This window comes from Coregonus clupeaformis, chromosome 10, assembly GCF_020615455.1.
Source record: "Coregonus clupeaformis isolate EN_2021a chromosome 10, ASM2061545v1, whole genome shotgun sequence".
Classification (NCBI taxonomy): Eukaryota; Metazoa; Chordata; class Actinopteri; order Salmoniformes; family Salmonidae; genus Coregonus; species Coregonus clupeaformis.
In genome coordinates, this window is record NC_059201.1 from 9,054,109 (window position 1) to 9,069,767 (window position 15,659).

General features: G+C 43.2%; 1 protein-coding gene across 1 annotated transcript; it reads left to right on the top strand.

Moving 5' to 3' along the window:
* Positions 1–241: 241 nt before the first annotated feature.
* On the top strand, positions 242–11,228 carry LOC121574902 (sodium-coupled monocarboxylate transporter 1). Its single transcript, XM_041887569.1, has 15 exons — positions 242–1,188; positions 2,257–2,322; positions 2,569–2,620; positions 3,734–3,801; positions 4,244–4,398; positions 4,521–4,661; positions 4,770–4,899; positions 5,221–5,309; positions 5,601–5,713; positions 5,911–5,978; positions 6,075–6,161; positions 6,396–6,589; positions 6,742–6,851; positions 7,340–7,425; positions 10,211–11,228. Exons 1-15 carry the CDS (start codon positions 832–834, stop codon positions 10,334–10,336), a joined length of 1,842 nt encoding a protein of 613 aa, XP_041743503.1. The 5' UTR covers positions 242–831; the 3' UTR covers positions 10,337–11,228.
* Positions 11,229–15,659: the final 4,431 nt, after the last annotated feature.

Here is a 15,659-nt window from a genome sequence, read left to right on the forward strand (position 1 = left end):
CATGCATGGTGTTCTACCATTAAAACTATAACAATCGTTCTATTGGACGGTAGATCAGCCGGCGGGTCAAACACACTTCATGAAGTCAGATATAAGGATCATTCCGTTTTACAATCTTGGAAGGCAGTGCAGTGAATTCTGTATATTTTGTCCTTGGGTGATGATTAACTAAAGCTGTGTTTATGGTTAGCCGACACCAAGAGTGTGTTCTTCCATGCTTCTGTTAGGACAAGGGGACCACACAAGGAAGTCTTGCTCAACAGGAGGATGCATTGCTAGTAGTTCTCAACTTTATTCAACCTCAACAAGTAAGAAAGACTTAACAAATAGGAATATTGGACATTTGTTCTTCGGATTCTAGGACGTTTGTATAAGGACGTTTCTTTCCATTGTGGATGTCTATTGTAAATGTCAAAGAACTGCAATCCCAACATTTTCTCCATATTAATACATTCCTGAGGTGCTTATCTAGTTGACTGAGAATTGATTTGCTATTTTGTTTTCTTGGAAGACTGAAAAAAGGTTGGCCTCAATTTTAACTAAATTGATTTATTTTGACATTCTTGATCAAATCAAATATTCCTTTTCTACTTAGTGAAAGTTAAATATCAATACTACACCTGTTCTGTAATTCACATACCATTCATCTGATTGAATTGTAAATAGGAAAAATAGTGTGCATTGGAAAGAAAGGAAATTAAACATTAGCAACATTGCCTAACATTCAACCAGTAAGATCTAACTGGCGACCAGTGGGTGAAAGCGGTTAGATAGTAAAGATAAAATAAGTGTTGGTCTCTGCCTGAGGGATCTCTTCTGGACTCATTAACCATGACGACGGGTACAGGGGGCCCAGTGGCCTCGTTCTCTGTGTGGGACTATGTGGTGTTTGTGGGCACAGTCCTGGGGGCGGCCGGAATCGGCCTGTTCCAAGCCATCCGGGGCCGCAAGAACACCAGCAGCGATGAGTTCCTGCTGGGGGGCCGTCAGATGACAGCGGTGCCCGTCGCCATGTCCCTCACTGCCAGCTTCATGTCTGGCATCACTGTGATCGGCACGCCAGCAGAGGCCTATCGGTTTGGGGCGGCCTTCTGGACCTTTGGCATCTCCTATGCCATCATGTCTATCATCACCGCCGAGATCTTCGTCCCTCTCTTCTACCGCCTGGGCATCACCAGCACCTACGAGGTACTGTAAGGAGATATACCAGGCTGGGTCAGACCCAACTGTGTCAAATACATATACAGTATGTCAAACACTTTAAAACATTTGAGGTGCAAATTGCTTGGCGATTCCTTTGGGTCCATTGTATCGTGGATGGAGATAAAGGGGAACTTGGGTAAGAGGTGCATGAATTAAGATGAATCAGCAGGGAGTGGTGAAGATGAGAGGGTGTGCTCTAAAATGTCCAGCAGTTGTAATTTAATAATTCATCACTGAACCGTGAAAACAATCTAATCCAGGAGGGGTGTCAAGCTGTTACATCTGTTACATTCAGCATCTATGAGGAAATATGTGACTAGTTTCCATTAAAGTAAATAAAAGTATTTCATTTGTTTTGAGCACAAAGCAACCATTTAGCAGGTTGGCATTTATTGGGATGAGTCATGTACAGAAGGCAGCTCTCAGGGTAGTCACAAAGTCATAAAATCTGATTTTAAACCTAACAATAATCTTAACCCTAACCTTAACCACACTGCTAACCTTATGCCTACTGCTAACCTTAACCCTAACCTTAACCACACTGCTAACCTTATGCCTAATGCTAACCTTAACCCTAACCTTAACCACACTGCTAACCTTATGCCAATTGCTAACCTTAACCCTAACCCTAACCTTAACCACATTGCTAACCTTATGCCTAATGCTAACCTTAACCCTAACCTTAACCACACTGCTAATCTTATGCCTAATGCTAACCTTAACTACACTGCTAACCTTATGCCTAATGCTAACCTTAAATTAAGACCAAAAAAGGTCATTTTTGTTTTCATATTTTTTTACAATATAGAGCCAATTTTGACTGCAGCTGGCAAATCTAGTGGAAATCACTCATTTCTGCCTCCAGGACAAGATTAATCCCAATAAACATCAACCTGCAACCATTTATGACTTGAACAAAACAGCTGTAGACCTGCAGATAGACAGACTACTGAAAGTCTATGGGTCTTTCTTCATCATCACTTCTTGACCAGGAAGTGTAAAAAGACAATGAAATCAGGCCAGGTTTGACTGAAATGTTTATTTTCTCTGTAGTATCTGGAGATGCGTTTCAACAAGTTGATTCGGATGATCGGGACCACCATGTACATCATACAAACGGTGAATATTCAGTAAACATCATGAAAATGGGACAACAGGGTACATCTTAATGAAGCTAATGTTTTCCTAAGGATATGGTTGAAACAAAAATCTCAATAATACATTAACTACAAAAAATTGCAACATCTGCCCTTGTCCTTTTTTCCACTGCCTGATTTCAGGAAGCCATCTGGGCATCTAAGGTAAACATTCCACTTTATGAATGTGCATCAAGCATATGTCAACTAATGACTGAGTTTGTTTCAGGCCCTGTACACTGGTATGGTCATCTACGCCCCAGCTCTTGCGCTCAATCAAAGTAAGTCATATGCAAAGTATCTCTGTAATGTCCCTTAAATGAATCAAAACAATATTATTATCTGAGTGTTGACTGAAGGTCAATCTCTGGACCAGACTGATGATACATCTTTAGCTAATTAAATTGGTCTGTGATCTGCCAATAAAGGTATTGTCTAATTGCTAATCAATTGATGCTAACAGCAGCACGAAAGAGGATATGCAGATGTTGTTAGGCTAAGTGATAATATCACAGAGAATTCATATGTATCTATGCTGAACAAAAATATAAATGCAACATGCAATAATTTAAAAGATTTTACTGAGTTACAGTTCATATAAGGAAAACAGTCAATTGAAATAACTTAATTAAGCCTTAATCTATGGATTTGACATGACTGGGAATACAGATATGCATCTGTTGGTCACAGATACCTTAAAAAAAATGGGCCTCCCATCAATAAAATGCAATTGTGTTCGTTGTCCGTAGCTTATGACTGCCCATACCATAACCCCACCGCCACCATGGGGCACTCTGTTCACAATGTTGACATTAGCAAACCGCTCGGCCACACGACACCATACACGTGGCCTGTGGTTGTGAGGCCGGTTGGACGTAAAGCCAAATTCTCTTAAATGATGTTGAAGGTGGCTTATGGTAGAAAAATGAACATTCAATTATCTGGCAACAGCTCTGGTGGACATTCCTGCAGTCACCATGCCAATTGCACGCTCCCTCAAAACTTGAGACATCTGTGGTATTGTGTTGTGTGACAAAACTGCACATTTTAGAGTGCCCTTTTATTGTCCCCAGCACAAGGTGCACCTGTTTAATGATCATGCTGTTTAATCAGCTTCTTGATATGTCACACCTGTCAGTTGGATGGATTATCTTGGGAAAGAAGAAATGCTCACTAACAGGGATGTAAACACATTTGTGCACAACATTTGTGAGAAATAAGCTTTTTTGTGCGTATGGAAAATGTCTGGGATATTTCATTTCAGCTCATGAAACATAGGACCAACACTTTACATGTTGCGTTTATATTTTTGTTCAGTGTAGTTTCAGCTCATGGAAACACTTGTATTATTTGGAAAAGTTGTGTAAACGGGTCTGTGCCTCTGTGTGTTTCAGTCACAGGGCTGAACCTCTGGGGAGTGCTGGTGGCAACTGGGGTCGTGTGTATCATTTACTGCACCCTGGTCAGTGGCTCATCTGATCTCACACACTCACAATCAGCAATCAACTTCACGCTATAACAATATACATTTGAATATTGCATTTTTATTTTTATTAGGATCCAAATTAGCTGACGCCATAATGTCAGCTAGTCTTCCTGGCGTCCAACACAGAACTTAAAAGACATTACAAACAATTACATTTACATTAAGACATTACCAACATTTAACAAGTATACATTACAGACCAAAGCCAGGAGTTTTTCCTGACCCCGTGACATGACCATGTAGGGAAAACTCTCAGCCCCAGTTATGGGCAATTACTACTGTAGGGTCCAGGCTTTTTCCTGGTCAGGTCACTGGGTCAGGAAACACACTTAAACCTACACATGAACATACCTCTGGTGCACATGAGGTTGCAGCATACCTTCCTTCCTCTGACTCCATGTTGTATTGTGGTTCTCAGGGAGGTCTGAAGGCGGTTATATGGACAGACGTGTTCCAGATGGTGATCATGTTAGCAGGCTTCGTGGCCGTCATCGCCAGAGGGGCTGTCATCCAGGGAGGTCTGGGGAAGATCTGGGATGACTGCTACCAAGGAGGCAGGCTCAACATGTTTGAGTAAGTAAAATGTCCACACGTCATGCAGGGATTAAATAACTACACTGATCAAATGAATTACCACCGCAGTATGACTCCTCATAGTTAGCTGAGGATTTTCTCTTTAATACCTTCTAATGCAGTTTTGATCCAGACCCTTTGAAGCGTCACACGTTCTGGACGATCGTGGTTGGTGGCAGTGTGATGTGGGCATCCATCTACTCCATCAACCAGTCCCAGGTGCAGCGTTACATCTCCTGCAAAACCCTAACCCAAGCCAAACTGTGAGTGGCACTCTTACCTTCCACAATCATAACATACAGGAAAAGCTGTGCGTGAAGAATAGCAATATGAGTGTTTGTTCCATGTTGGCTTTTCTTTAAAACCCACAGGTCACTGTATGTGAATATGATTGGTCTCTGGGTGACTGTGAGCTTAGCAGTGTTCTCCGGCCTCACCATGTACTCCATTTACAAGAACTGTGATCCACTCACTAATGGTGATGTAGGGGCACTTGATCAGGTCAGTAAGACAGCTATGACTCTTACACAGGCATGGACAGTGCTGTACTATGGCAGTGTAATCAAATGTTAGTGGGTGGGGTCTTATAGTTGTCTTATTTCACACATGTACAAGTGTGTATTGTGTGAGGGATTAATAGTGTGTGTGTGTGTATGTGTGTGTGTGTGTGTTTGTGTGTGTGTGTGTGTGTGTGTGTGTGTGTGTGTGTGTGTGTGTGTGTGTGTGTGTGTGTGTGTGTGTGTGTGTGTGTGTGTGTGTGTGTGTGTGTGTGTGTGTGTGTGTGTGTGTGTGTGTGTGCGTGTGCGTGTGTTTGTAAACAAGCTGCTTCCATACCTGGTGATGGACATCCTGGCAGCCTATCCTGGAGTCCCTGGGTTGTTTGTTGCGGCAGCATACAGTGGTACCCTGAGGTGAGTATACTCCAGGGGAACCCAAATAGAGAATGTCCGCTGACACAAATCTTGCAGGTCCGGACAGTTATAGTCATTTATCGGCGTAGTAACAAACCCCTACCTCGCAACCACTCCCCTGCTCTGGGTCCGGAACCGGATTACGGACCGTCTATTGCGTATGGCTGGTATACACTAACAAACACACGCAATCTTCCACTACTTTTACGACTGACCTGTCAATTAATGTGTTTAACCATTACTTCCTTCTCTGTCTCTTCTCCTCATCTATTGTCATTGCGTCTGTTTCAGTACTGTGTCGTCCAGCATCAATGCGCTGGTGGCTGTCACTGTGGAGGACTTCATCAGGCCAGTGTACAAAAACCTGACAGATAAACAGGTGACCTGGATGAACATGGGCCTCAGTGAGTTTCACACAAAACACTGTATGTAAGACTAGCAAAATTATATGTTGGTTAGTTCAAATGGCAATGTCACACAAATAATGGTCAGTTTGACATTTTTTGAGGTATGTACATTATATGTAATTACTTTAAATGAAAATATATTTGTAATCATGATATGTATATGGAATATTAAATGACCTTTGCACCTATTCCAGGTGTTTTCTTTGGATTTCTGTGCATTGGGATGGCTGCAGTAGCTTCACTGATGGGGAGCATTCTGCAGGTAGGAAAACTATAATCAGAAGTGGCTCCGTAGCGCCACCTGCTGTCTGGTATTGGTCACTTCTACTTTATGTATCTAACGGTTGTCTCTTTTCAGGCAGCCCTGTCCATATTTGGAATGATCAGTGGCCCTCTTCTTGGGCTTTACCTCTTAGGCATGTTCTGGCGTACAGCAAACTCAACAGTAGGTATCCCCAATCGTATTCATATCACTGTCATCATTCATACTCAAAGAATGATTTACTCATTTATTCAAATTTATATTAATAACCAGAAACACTATAAATGTCCTGACATACAAAGATTTTGGTAGTTGAATACAAAACAACGCTAAAGTTTAGATAATATAATGGCATAGAAATGTAATGTATCTTTATGAGTAAGACTGAGACTGAGACTGCTTCCTTGTTCGTTGCAGGGGGGACTCACAGGGCTGATTGTGGGCCTTGTGATTACCCTGTGGGTGGGGATTGGGGCGCAAATATACCCACCCTTAGCTGATAAAACCAACCCCCTGCCAATCAGTGTGGCAGGCTGTAACCGCACACAGGACCTGAACTACACCACCCTGGCCCCATGGACCAGCGCAGTAACACTGACCCCTCTGCCTGAGTGAGTTACTCACGGTCACTTTATAATCACTGTCTCCAAAGTCACCCTATTCCACATATAGTGCACAACTTTTGACCAGAGTCCTATGGTGCTTATAGCACAAGGCTAATGTGTTAGTGGGGGCTCAGGTATGACGCTTCCTCTTGTTACAGTGACCGGCCAGCTCTGGCAGACTCGTGGTACTCCCTCTCCTACTTGTACTTCTGCCTTCTGGGCACTCTGTTGACTGTGATCGTGGGCTTGGTGGTAAGCGCTATCACAGGTGAGGCTACCTCCTTTAGCTCCAACCCTAACAGCATAGTGTATGATAAGAGTTATTTTGACCGCGTGACCTGACCAGGACAAACTTTACATTTGACATTTAGGTCATTCAGCAGACTCTCTTATCCAGAGCCACTAGGGTTAAGTGCCTTGCTCAAGGGCAAAGACAGATTTTTCACCTAGTCAGCTCGGGGATTTGAACCAGCGACCTTTTGGTTACTGGCCCAACGCTCTTAACCGCTAGGCTACCTGCTAAACTCTAGTGCTAGTTGTTCCTGGTCAGGTCTGTTAAAGGAAAGATTCCTGGCCCTAGGCATAATGACATCGGCTGGTTCATTAAAAAAAAACATTTTAGTCATTTAGCAGACGCTCTTATCCAGAGCGACTTACAATTAGTGAGTGCATAGATTTTTCATACTGGCCCCCCATGGGAATAATATTGTATGCAGTTAGTTAAACGCGACGTCTCCCTGTGTTGTGTCTGTCCAGGTGGCTGCAAGCAGGAGAAGCTAAGCTCAGATCTCTTTGTAAGGAGAAGTGATATATTCTGTGCTGGCTGTGGCAAGGACTCAGAGGTAAAGCTTCTCCCCCCCACACCACCGCACTTCTCTCTCTCATACTGTAGGCCTACATCTGTATTAAATGTTCTGTGTGTTACAGTTTCGCGATTGCTAAGACACATTTCTTGAAACCTTCACCCATTTTCTCAAAACTTTAAACACAAAACCAAATCTTCAAACTACATTCACAAAACCCCTGACTCTTCTGGCAAAATCAAACAATCGCCTCAAAACCATTTAATCTGTGCTCAAAATCAAACAATGCTTTCAGATCATACACACAGCCAGTCAATATATAAACACTACATCAAAAAAAGGGAGAACACAGCGTCCAGGGCATGTAGTTACAGATTTTATTTATTTATTGTATATAGGAAACGTATTTTGCAATTAAAACAAAAAAGTATAATAATCACAACTTAGTACAGTGAATATATTGTATACTGTAAGTACTGCAAGTAATACAGTATTGAATGTCTGTATATTCAGCACTTGCATAAAAATACAGTAGTCCAACTGCAAAAGCCCAAAGAACAAAGAAAACTCTAAATGAAAAGCACATTACAGTACACTCAAAAATGTTGTGCAACTGCGAAATCAAAGTCAATGAGAGATTCATTCTGCCTCAGCATCACGTCTTTGTGCTGGTTCCGGCCAGAGGACTTCGTCCACGTCACAGGCAACGTTGTCCCTTGCCAGACAACGGGGGAAAAACCCTCTGGTGTGCCGGATCCAGCCTTGACAACACTCCACACCTATGTCACCACAGGCCAATTACATTGCCTGTAAGAGATTTTCCCTGGTATATGGGTTTCGGTCATAGACCTTCCACCGCCACACAGAGAAAAACTATTCCATTGGGTTGTGGAAAGGGCTGTATGGTGGAAGGCAAACATTTATGAATCGCTGGTTGATGTTGAACCACTCGTGTATCCGGACACCACGGTGAAAGCTGACATTGTCCCAAACCATGACATAGACAGGATGCACTGCCTGCTGATGATCCTGCTGCTCACGCTAAAACAAAACATCCCGAAGACCACCCAGAAATGTAGGAAGATGTTCAGTGTTATATGGCCCCAGGGTTGCATGACGGTGGAGAACCCCACGATTACTTATGGCTGCACAAAGGGGGACTTTGCCACCACGCTGGCCAGGGACTTCCACAATGGCACATTGGCCAATCATGTTCCTGCCTCTCCTTCTCCTCGTCGCCAGATTGAACCCTGCTTCATCTACAAAAATGTATTCATGGAGACTTTCCATGGAATCCAATTCAAACACTCTCTCTATATAAAAATAGATAAATAAGTAGTTTAGTAAGTGATACAGAAAGACAGACTTCTGCAATAGTGCATTTGTATGCACTCCTGATTTACATACACTACAATATAGTGCAGTTTACAGTAACAGTAGGCTAGTAGCATAGCACTGTAAGCATCAGTGCTGAAAGTGTCTGAGTGTACACTTACTTGCACATACTGAAATCGTAGATCTTTGACCCTTTCTGAGTTGCGCTCAAAGTGTACTCTGTACACTTGCTTCATGCGTACCCTGTTGCGCTGGAGGACACGGTCAATGGTAGAAAGGCTGACACTGTTGATTCCTTCAAAGTTTACATTGTGTTCAACAACTCTTTGCTGTATTTCACGCAGTCGGATGGCATTGTTTTGAAGGACCATATCAACAATGAGAGCCTCTTGCTGTTGGGAGAACATAGCAGGCCTTCCACCCTCATGTGGTAGTCTTGCAATTCTACAAAACGGGAAAATGCACTTACAAACGTATGCATACAGTAAAAATAGTTATGGACATTACTTCTATACGTAAAATATTGTATGGTAAGAAAATTATTCTTTTTTTCCCCCAGTCCCCTTTCTATTGACAAAGTGATGTACTGAATCAAATGTATACAGTAAACTTTCAATGACCCAAATAAAAATAAACAATGACCTGTTCTCTTCTCTGAATGTCCTGATTATGGTGGCCACAGAGAATCTGCTCAAATTGGGTTGTACTCTTTGTCCTGCTTCCCTCATTGTCATTCCATGAACAACAACATGGTCTATCACAGTTGCTCGAATTTCTTCTGAAATTACTGTTCTTGGTCTTGCTCTTCCTTGTACTCTTCCACCACCTCTTACACGTACTCTTCCTCCTCTGCCTCTCAGATTGTTTCCATCCATTGTTGGTATCAACATTCAACGCACCTGTGCCACCTGTGCACTCTGAACTGGCTTATATTCTGTACAATTGGTTTGATCACATCATTAGAAACAAGTGTGAACAATTTGGAGTCGATGTGTGTAAACGATGACAACTGTGTTGTAGTTGTGTTTAACTTTTGCCGCCTGTGTTTACCATTTTGTAACACAAGTGCATCACAGTGCGAAATGTGTTTTAGTGAGTGAGAATGTGTTTAGAGTTTTGCAAAAAGAGTGATTGATTTGACAAATGGGTTTAGGCCACTGAGCATTTGGTTCAGAGAATGGGGTTTAGTGTTTTAGCAATTCAGAAAAACTAACTGGATCCCGGTGTGGTCTTTCGTATCTACTGTATCTTAGTCCATGCCGCTCTGTCATTGCTTGTCGATATATGTATATATTCTTAAATTCCATTCCTTACTAGATGTGTGTGTATTGGGTATATGTTGTGAAATTGTGAGATATTACTTGTTAGGTATTACTGCACTGTCGGAGCTAGAAGCACAAGCATTTCACTACACCCGCAATAACATCTGCTAAACACGTGTAGGTGACAAAGAACATTTGATTTGATTTGATTTGTGTGTCTTCTGCAGGCATCAGAACCTGAGGTAAATGAAAAGGCTGGGTCAGAGCTGAAGAAGGGATCAAACAATGCTGGATTCCAAGACTCTCAGTTTAACATTATGGAGAAGGATGTGGAGAAGGTCACTAAAATGTGATGCTGCCACCAAGCTAAATACACTCTGTCAGCTGGAGTGCTCCAAGAGAACGATTTTTCCTCTCACATTTAGATTCTAGTTTTATTGTAATTAAATTAATTGCTAAGAGAAGGAACCTCAAGTGTGTAATAATGCAGTTTGATCCAGTTGATCAACTAGCTAGTCCATGTTAGCTAGGTAGACCTGTATGTTAGGCTAACCAGCTATCTAAATCTTATAGTTATCATGGCCAGATTACTTGCCCAGGTGCCTCGATCCCCAGGGGGCCTCCACTGATTTTGTAGAGTCACTAAAGTATCATATGAACACACATAGGACATGGCAAAATGTGTATAATTGCAGGAAATTAGCTTTAAAACTGCAAAATGTTCTCTAAACCAACAAGAGGGGTGTGAACAGTTTAGGGCCCCATGGGTTGTGAGGTGGGGGTTTGTTACTATCCTGATAAATGACAACATTCATCCTGACCTTTGCCACCTAGGAAATGTGTGACCTTCTCAAATAGTAGTTGAGTATCCCTGACCTAGGCCATGGGAAGGGTACTGCAATGTAAAGCAATATTTTAATGTATACAGCACTTGTTGTAAGGTAGGACTTTTCAACAATGTGTTAAGATTTAAAATTAAATTATTTAAATAAATACATAAATTAAAATGTAAATCTAACTTAATTGTCACTACAAATAAGCATATGCAGTTCATATGTAATCATTGATTTTGTATTTACAGCACTTTAGGCTGACATGACATTTTACTGTATATAATTTTAATTTTGTGGATAGAAAGATTGTGCTGAAATGTATACCTGTTTGCTTGCTTGATTTGGCTGTGATTGTACTTTTTGGGATTTGTTTTTTAAATTATCATGTTGTTTTCATAAACATGCTTGGTTCAATGCAATGAGCTAGACAAGGCAAATGCATACTTATTTCTAAACAGGTTAGGAGTGCAAGTTATGTAACTGTATCTTGTATGCATCACATGCATCTTTACAAAGGTGACTATATTAATTGTGTAAGGACAGACGCTTGGAGACGAGAAGCAAGTACAGGGAGTGAACATTTAATGAAAAAACTGACAGGAACAAAACACCGACAGCGTCTGCACAACTGAAACGAAACAACATTAACGCAGACACAGGGATCCAATTGAGGAACAGACAGATATAGGTGAGGTAATTAAACAGTGATGAAGTCCAGGTGAGTCCAATGAAGCACTGACGCGCGTAACGATGGTGACAGGTGTGCGTAATGATGGGCGCGAGGGGGAGCGGAAGTTGTACTACATTAGCCAAAATTCGAAGTATAAAAGTAGTGGACACTATTTTCATGCTTTTATGGCCCTCAATGCAATTCTTCACAACATTTTCAGATTTTAAGAAAATGTCGGAAAATATGCAGCCGATGTCCAACGAGAACGGATAGAAATGTAAGTACAAAAAGTTAATATTCATTGCTTGTAATATAAAAGCAATGACTTTTAAAATAAGTTACATTATGCGCTATGTTGGCTGACAATTTGTTGGCTACGCTAGCCTTACGAACCACATAGCATATTATGTATGTACCGGTATGTTAGCTAGCTAACGTTAGTTGGCTGCTAATACATGGAATTTGCTAGTTTATTAACTATATGCTATCTAACTAACTACTCAACGTTTGGCCTAATATGCGGTTTGTAGCTAATCCTTTTAAACACGATTTATGTAACGTTAAATTGCCACAGGTTTATCTAAAAAGTGTGTCTATTTAACCGTAGGGATTGATGACAACACCGCAAAGTTGATCAACTGGCGGGCCAGAAACTAATTCCGGTTCACAGGAAAGAGGCATGCGGCTGTGAAGGGGTTTGCGTAAGCAGCTGAATTGCACAGCATCCTTGCCAACCAACAGACAATTAAGAAAGTGAACACAGAAGACTACCGCTCACTTCACTGCTTTCTCGTGGGCAAAACATTTTAGTGGCCCCCCTCTTGATGGCGGAGAAACATGTTAACGTTTTAAAGTGAATTTCCTGCAATTCTACACATTTTGCCATGGGGTGAAGAAGAGAAAGTGTTTCAGTTTTAAAGCAAGTTTCCTGCAGTTCTACACATTTTGCCATGGGTCGGAGAGAAAATGTTGCAATTTTGTAACAAATTTCATGCAATTCTACACATTTTGCCAACATTTTGTTGTTGCAGTTTTACAGCAAATTTTCTGCAATTCTACACAGTTTGACATGACTAATGCCATGTTAATGCATAAATGTTGTGGGTGGCGGTCGTCGAAGGAGGAGGTCGTCGGGTAAGCTTGGCGTCGGGTAAGCTTGTCTTTATACATAGCTTGGGCTTTGTCGAGTAAGGCTTAAACTATGTATTTAGATTGTAGTTAGGTGTTGTAGGTAGTTATCGTGGGTTGTTGTATGTAATTATTGTAGGTTAGTATTGTATTCGGCTGTGCCGGGTGTAGCACAAAGCTAGCTAGCTAACCCACCACCTGGACTAGCTGGCGAGTAGCTACTAGCAACGGTATAGTTGTTTCACGCCTGAGAGTGCCTGTAATTACGCCAGCTGGCTGCCTACAATAATTACATACAATAATTGCCTACCATTCAGCTGTTTTCTAACCTCATTGTCTGAACCATTAACGTTAGGTAGCAAGTGGCTACTGTGCTTGAAATTTAGCTAGCTTGTTTCTACCTGGATAGCTACTAGTAAACAATAGCTGGAACGACCGAGCGAACAGACGCGAACTGGCTGAGTCAATTCAGTGGCTAGCTTTGCACTTGGCTAGCTAACAGTAGCTGCTAGGGGTAAGTCATAACCTACATTTGTGTTTTTTTTTGTTTTTTTTACATATTGATAGCCCGAGTCGTTCAAGGAATTCGGGACATGGGTGACTAGTTAACGTTAGTTTGGCTCTCTCTGTGTGTTCGTGCCGTGAAAGGAGGGGTTCTTCTTTGTCTGAAAGCAATGTCTAGCTAGTTTGCTAACTATTCTAGCTAACTAACTGGCTGAATAAGTTGACGACGGACTCGCTCAAGCTGTCGGGACTAACCCACAACGTTAGACACGGACACGAACGATCTGCTTGCGTGTTGATACACTGGTGGTTTGTTGTGGCCGGCATGCTAGCTGGCTGTGGCGTCTTATGACGAGGTGCCCGGACGATTTTCACAGAATAATACTGCACCTAGTTAGCTAGCTGAATAAACTAAGTTAGTCTATTCCTAGAAAACATTGAACTGCTGTAGTTTACAACAATTATAGTTTCTGAGGTGGAAGTTGGGAGAGTTATATTTGGGGGTTGTGGTGAGGGAGGCCCCACTCTCTCCTTTCCCAGATGTTTAGTTCATTTCATTCCGATCTCCTCTGCATTATTGTAGCCATCTGCTGCAGCCTGTCAACTATGCCTCTGCCTATCCCTGTTCTCTCCTCTCCGCACAGGCTACACAAACGCCTCACAACGCGTGGCTGCTGCCTCTCTAACCTGGTGGTCCCTGCACGCACCTCCCACATGGAGTTCCAGGTCTCAGGCAGCCTCTGGAACTGCCGTTCTGCTGCCAACAAGGCAGAGTTCATCTCAGCCTATGCTACCCTCCAGTCCCTCGACTTCTTGGCGCCGACGGAAACATGGATTACCACTGAAAACACTGCTACTCCTGCTGCTCTCTCCTCGTCTGACCATGTGTTCTCGCATACCCCGAGAGCATCTGGTCAGCGGGGTGGTGGCACAGGAATCCTCATCTCTCCCAAGTGGACATTCTCAATTTTTCCCCTGACCCATCTGTCTATCTCCTCATTTGAATTCCATGCTGTCACAGTCACTAGCCCATTTAAGCTTAATATCCTTGTCATCTATCGCCCTCCAGGTTCCCTTGGAGAGTTCATCAATGAGCTTGACGCCTTGATAAGTTCCTTTCCTGAGGATGGCTCACCCCTCACAGTTCTGGGGGATTTCAACCTCCCTACGTCTACATTTGACTCATTTCTCTCTGCCTCCTTCTTTCCACTCCTCTCCTCTTTTGACCTCACCCTCTCACCGCCCCCCCCTACTCACAAGGCAGGCAATACGCTTGACCTCATCTTTACTAGATGCTGTTGTTCTACTAATCTCACTGCAACTCCCCTCCAAGTCTCCGACCACTACTTTGTATCCTTTTCTCTCTCCCTCTCCTCCAACACTACTCACTCTGCCCCTACACAGATGGTAATGCGCCGTCGCAACCTTCGCTCTCTCTCTCCCGCTACTCTCTCCTCTTCCATCCTATCATCTCTTCCCTCTGCTCAAACCTTCTCCCTCCAATCTCCTGATTCTGCCTCCTCAACCCTCCTCTCCTCCCTTTCTGCATCCTTTGACTCTCTATGTCCCCTATCCTCCTGGCCGGCTCGGTCCACCCCTCCAGCTCCGTGGCTTGATGACTCATTGCGAGCTCACAGAACAGAGCTCCGGGCAGCTGAGCGGAAATGGAAGAAAACTAGACTCCCTGCGGACCTGACATCTTTTCACTCCCTCCTCTCTACATTTTCTTCATCTGTCTTGTGACTTGTGACGGTAGGCCGCCCAACAACCTGCCCGCTTGACCCTATCCCCTCCTCTCTTCTCCAGACCATCTCCGGTGACCTTCTCCCTTACCTCACCTCGCTGATCAACTCATCCTTGACCGCTGGCTATGTCCCTTCCGTCTTCAAGAGAGCAAGAGTTGCACCCCTTCTCAAAAAACCAACACTCGATCCCTCTGATGTCAACAACTACAGACCAGTATCCCTTCTCTCTTTTCTCTCCAAAACTATTGAGCGTGCCGTCTTTAGCCAACTCTCTTGCTATCTCTCTCAGAATGACCTTCTTGATCCAAACCAGTCAGGTTTCAAGACTGGTCATTCAACTGAGACTGCTCTTCTCTGTGTCACGGAGGCTCTCCGCACTGCTAAAGCTAACTCTCTCTCCTCTGCTCTTGTCCTTCTAGACCTGTCTGCTGCCTTTGATACTGTGAACCATCAGATCCTCCTATCCACCCTCTCCGAGCTGGGCATCTCCGGCGCGGCTCACTCTTGGATTGCATCCTACCTGACCGGTCGCTCCTATCAAGTGGCGTGGCGAGAAGCTGTCTCCGCACCACGTGCTCTCACCACTGGTGTCCCCAGGGCTCAGTTCTAGGCCCTCTCCTATTCTCGCTATACACCAAGTCACTTGGCTCTGTCATATCCTCACATGGCCTCTCCTATCATTGCTACGCTGACGACACACAACTATTCTTCTCCTTTCCCTTCTGATAACCAGGTGGCGAATCGCATCTCTGCATGTCTGGCAGACATATCAGTATGGATGACGGATCACCACCTC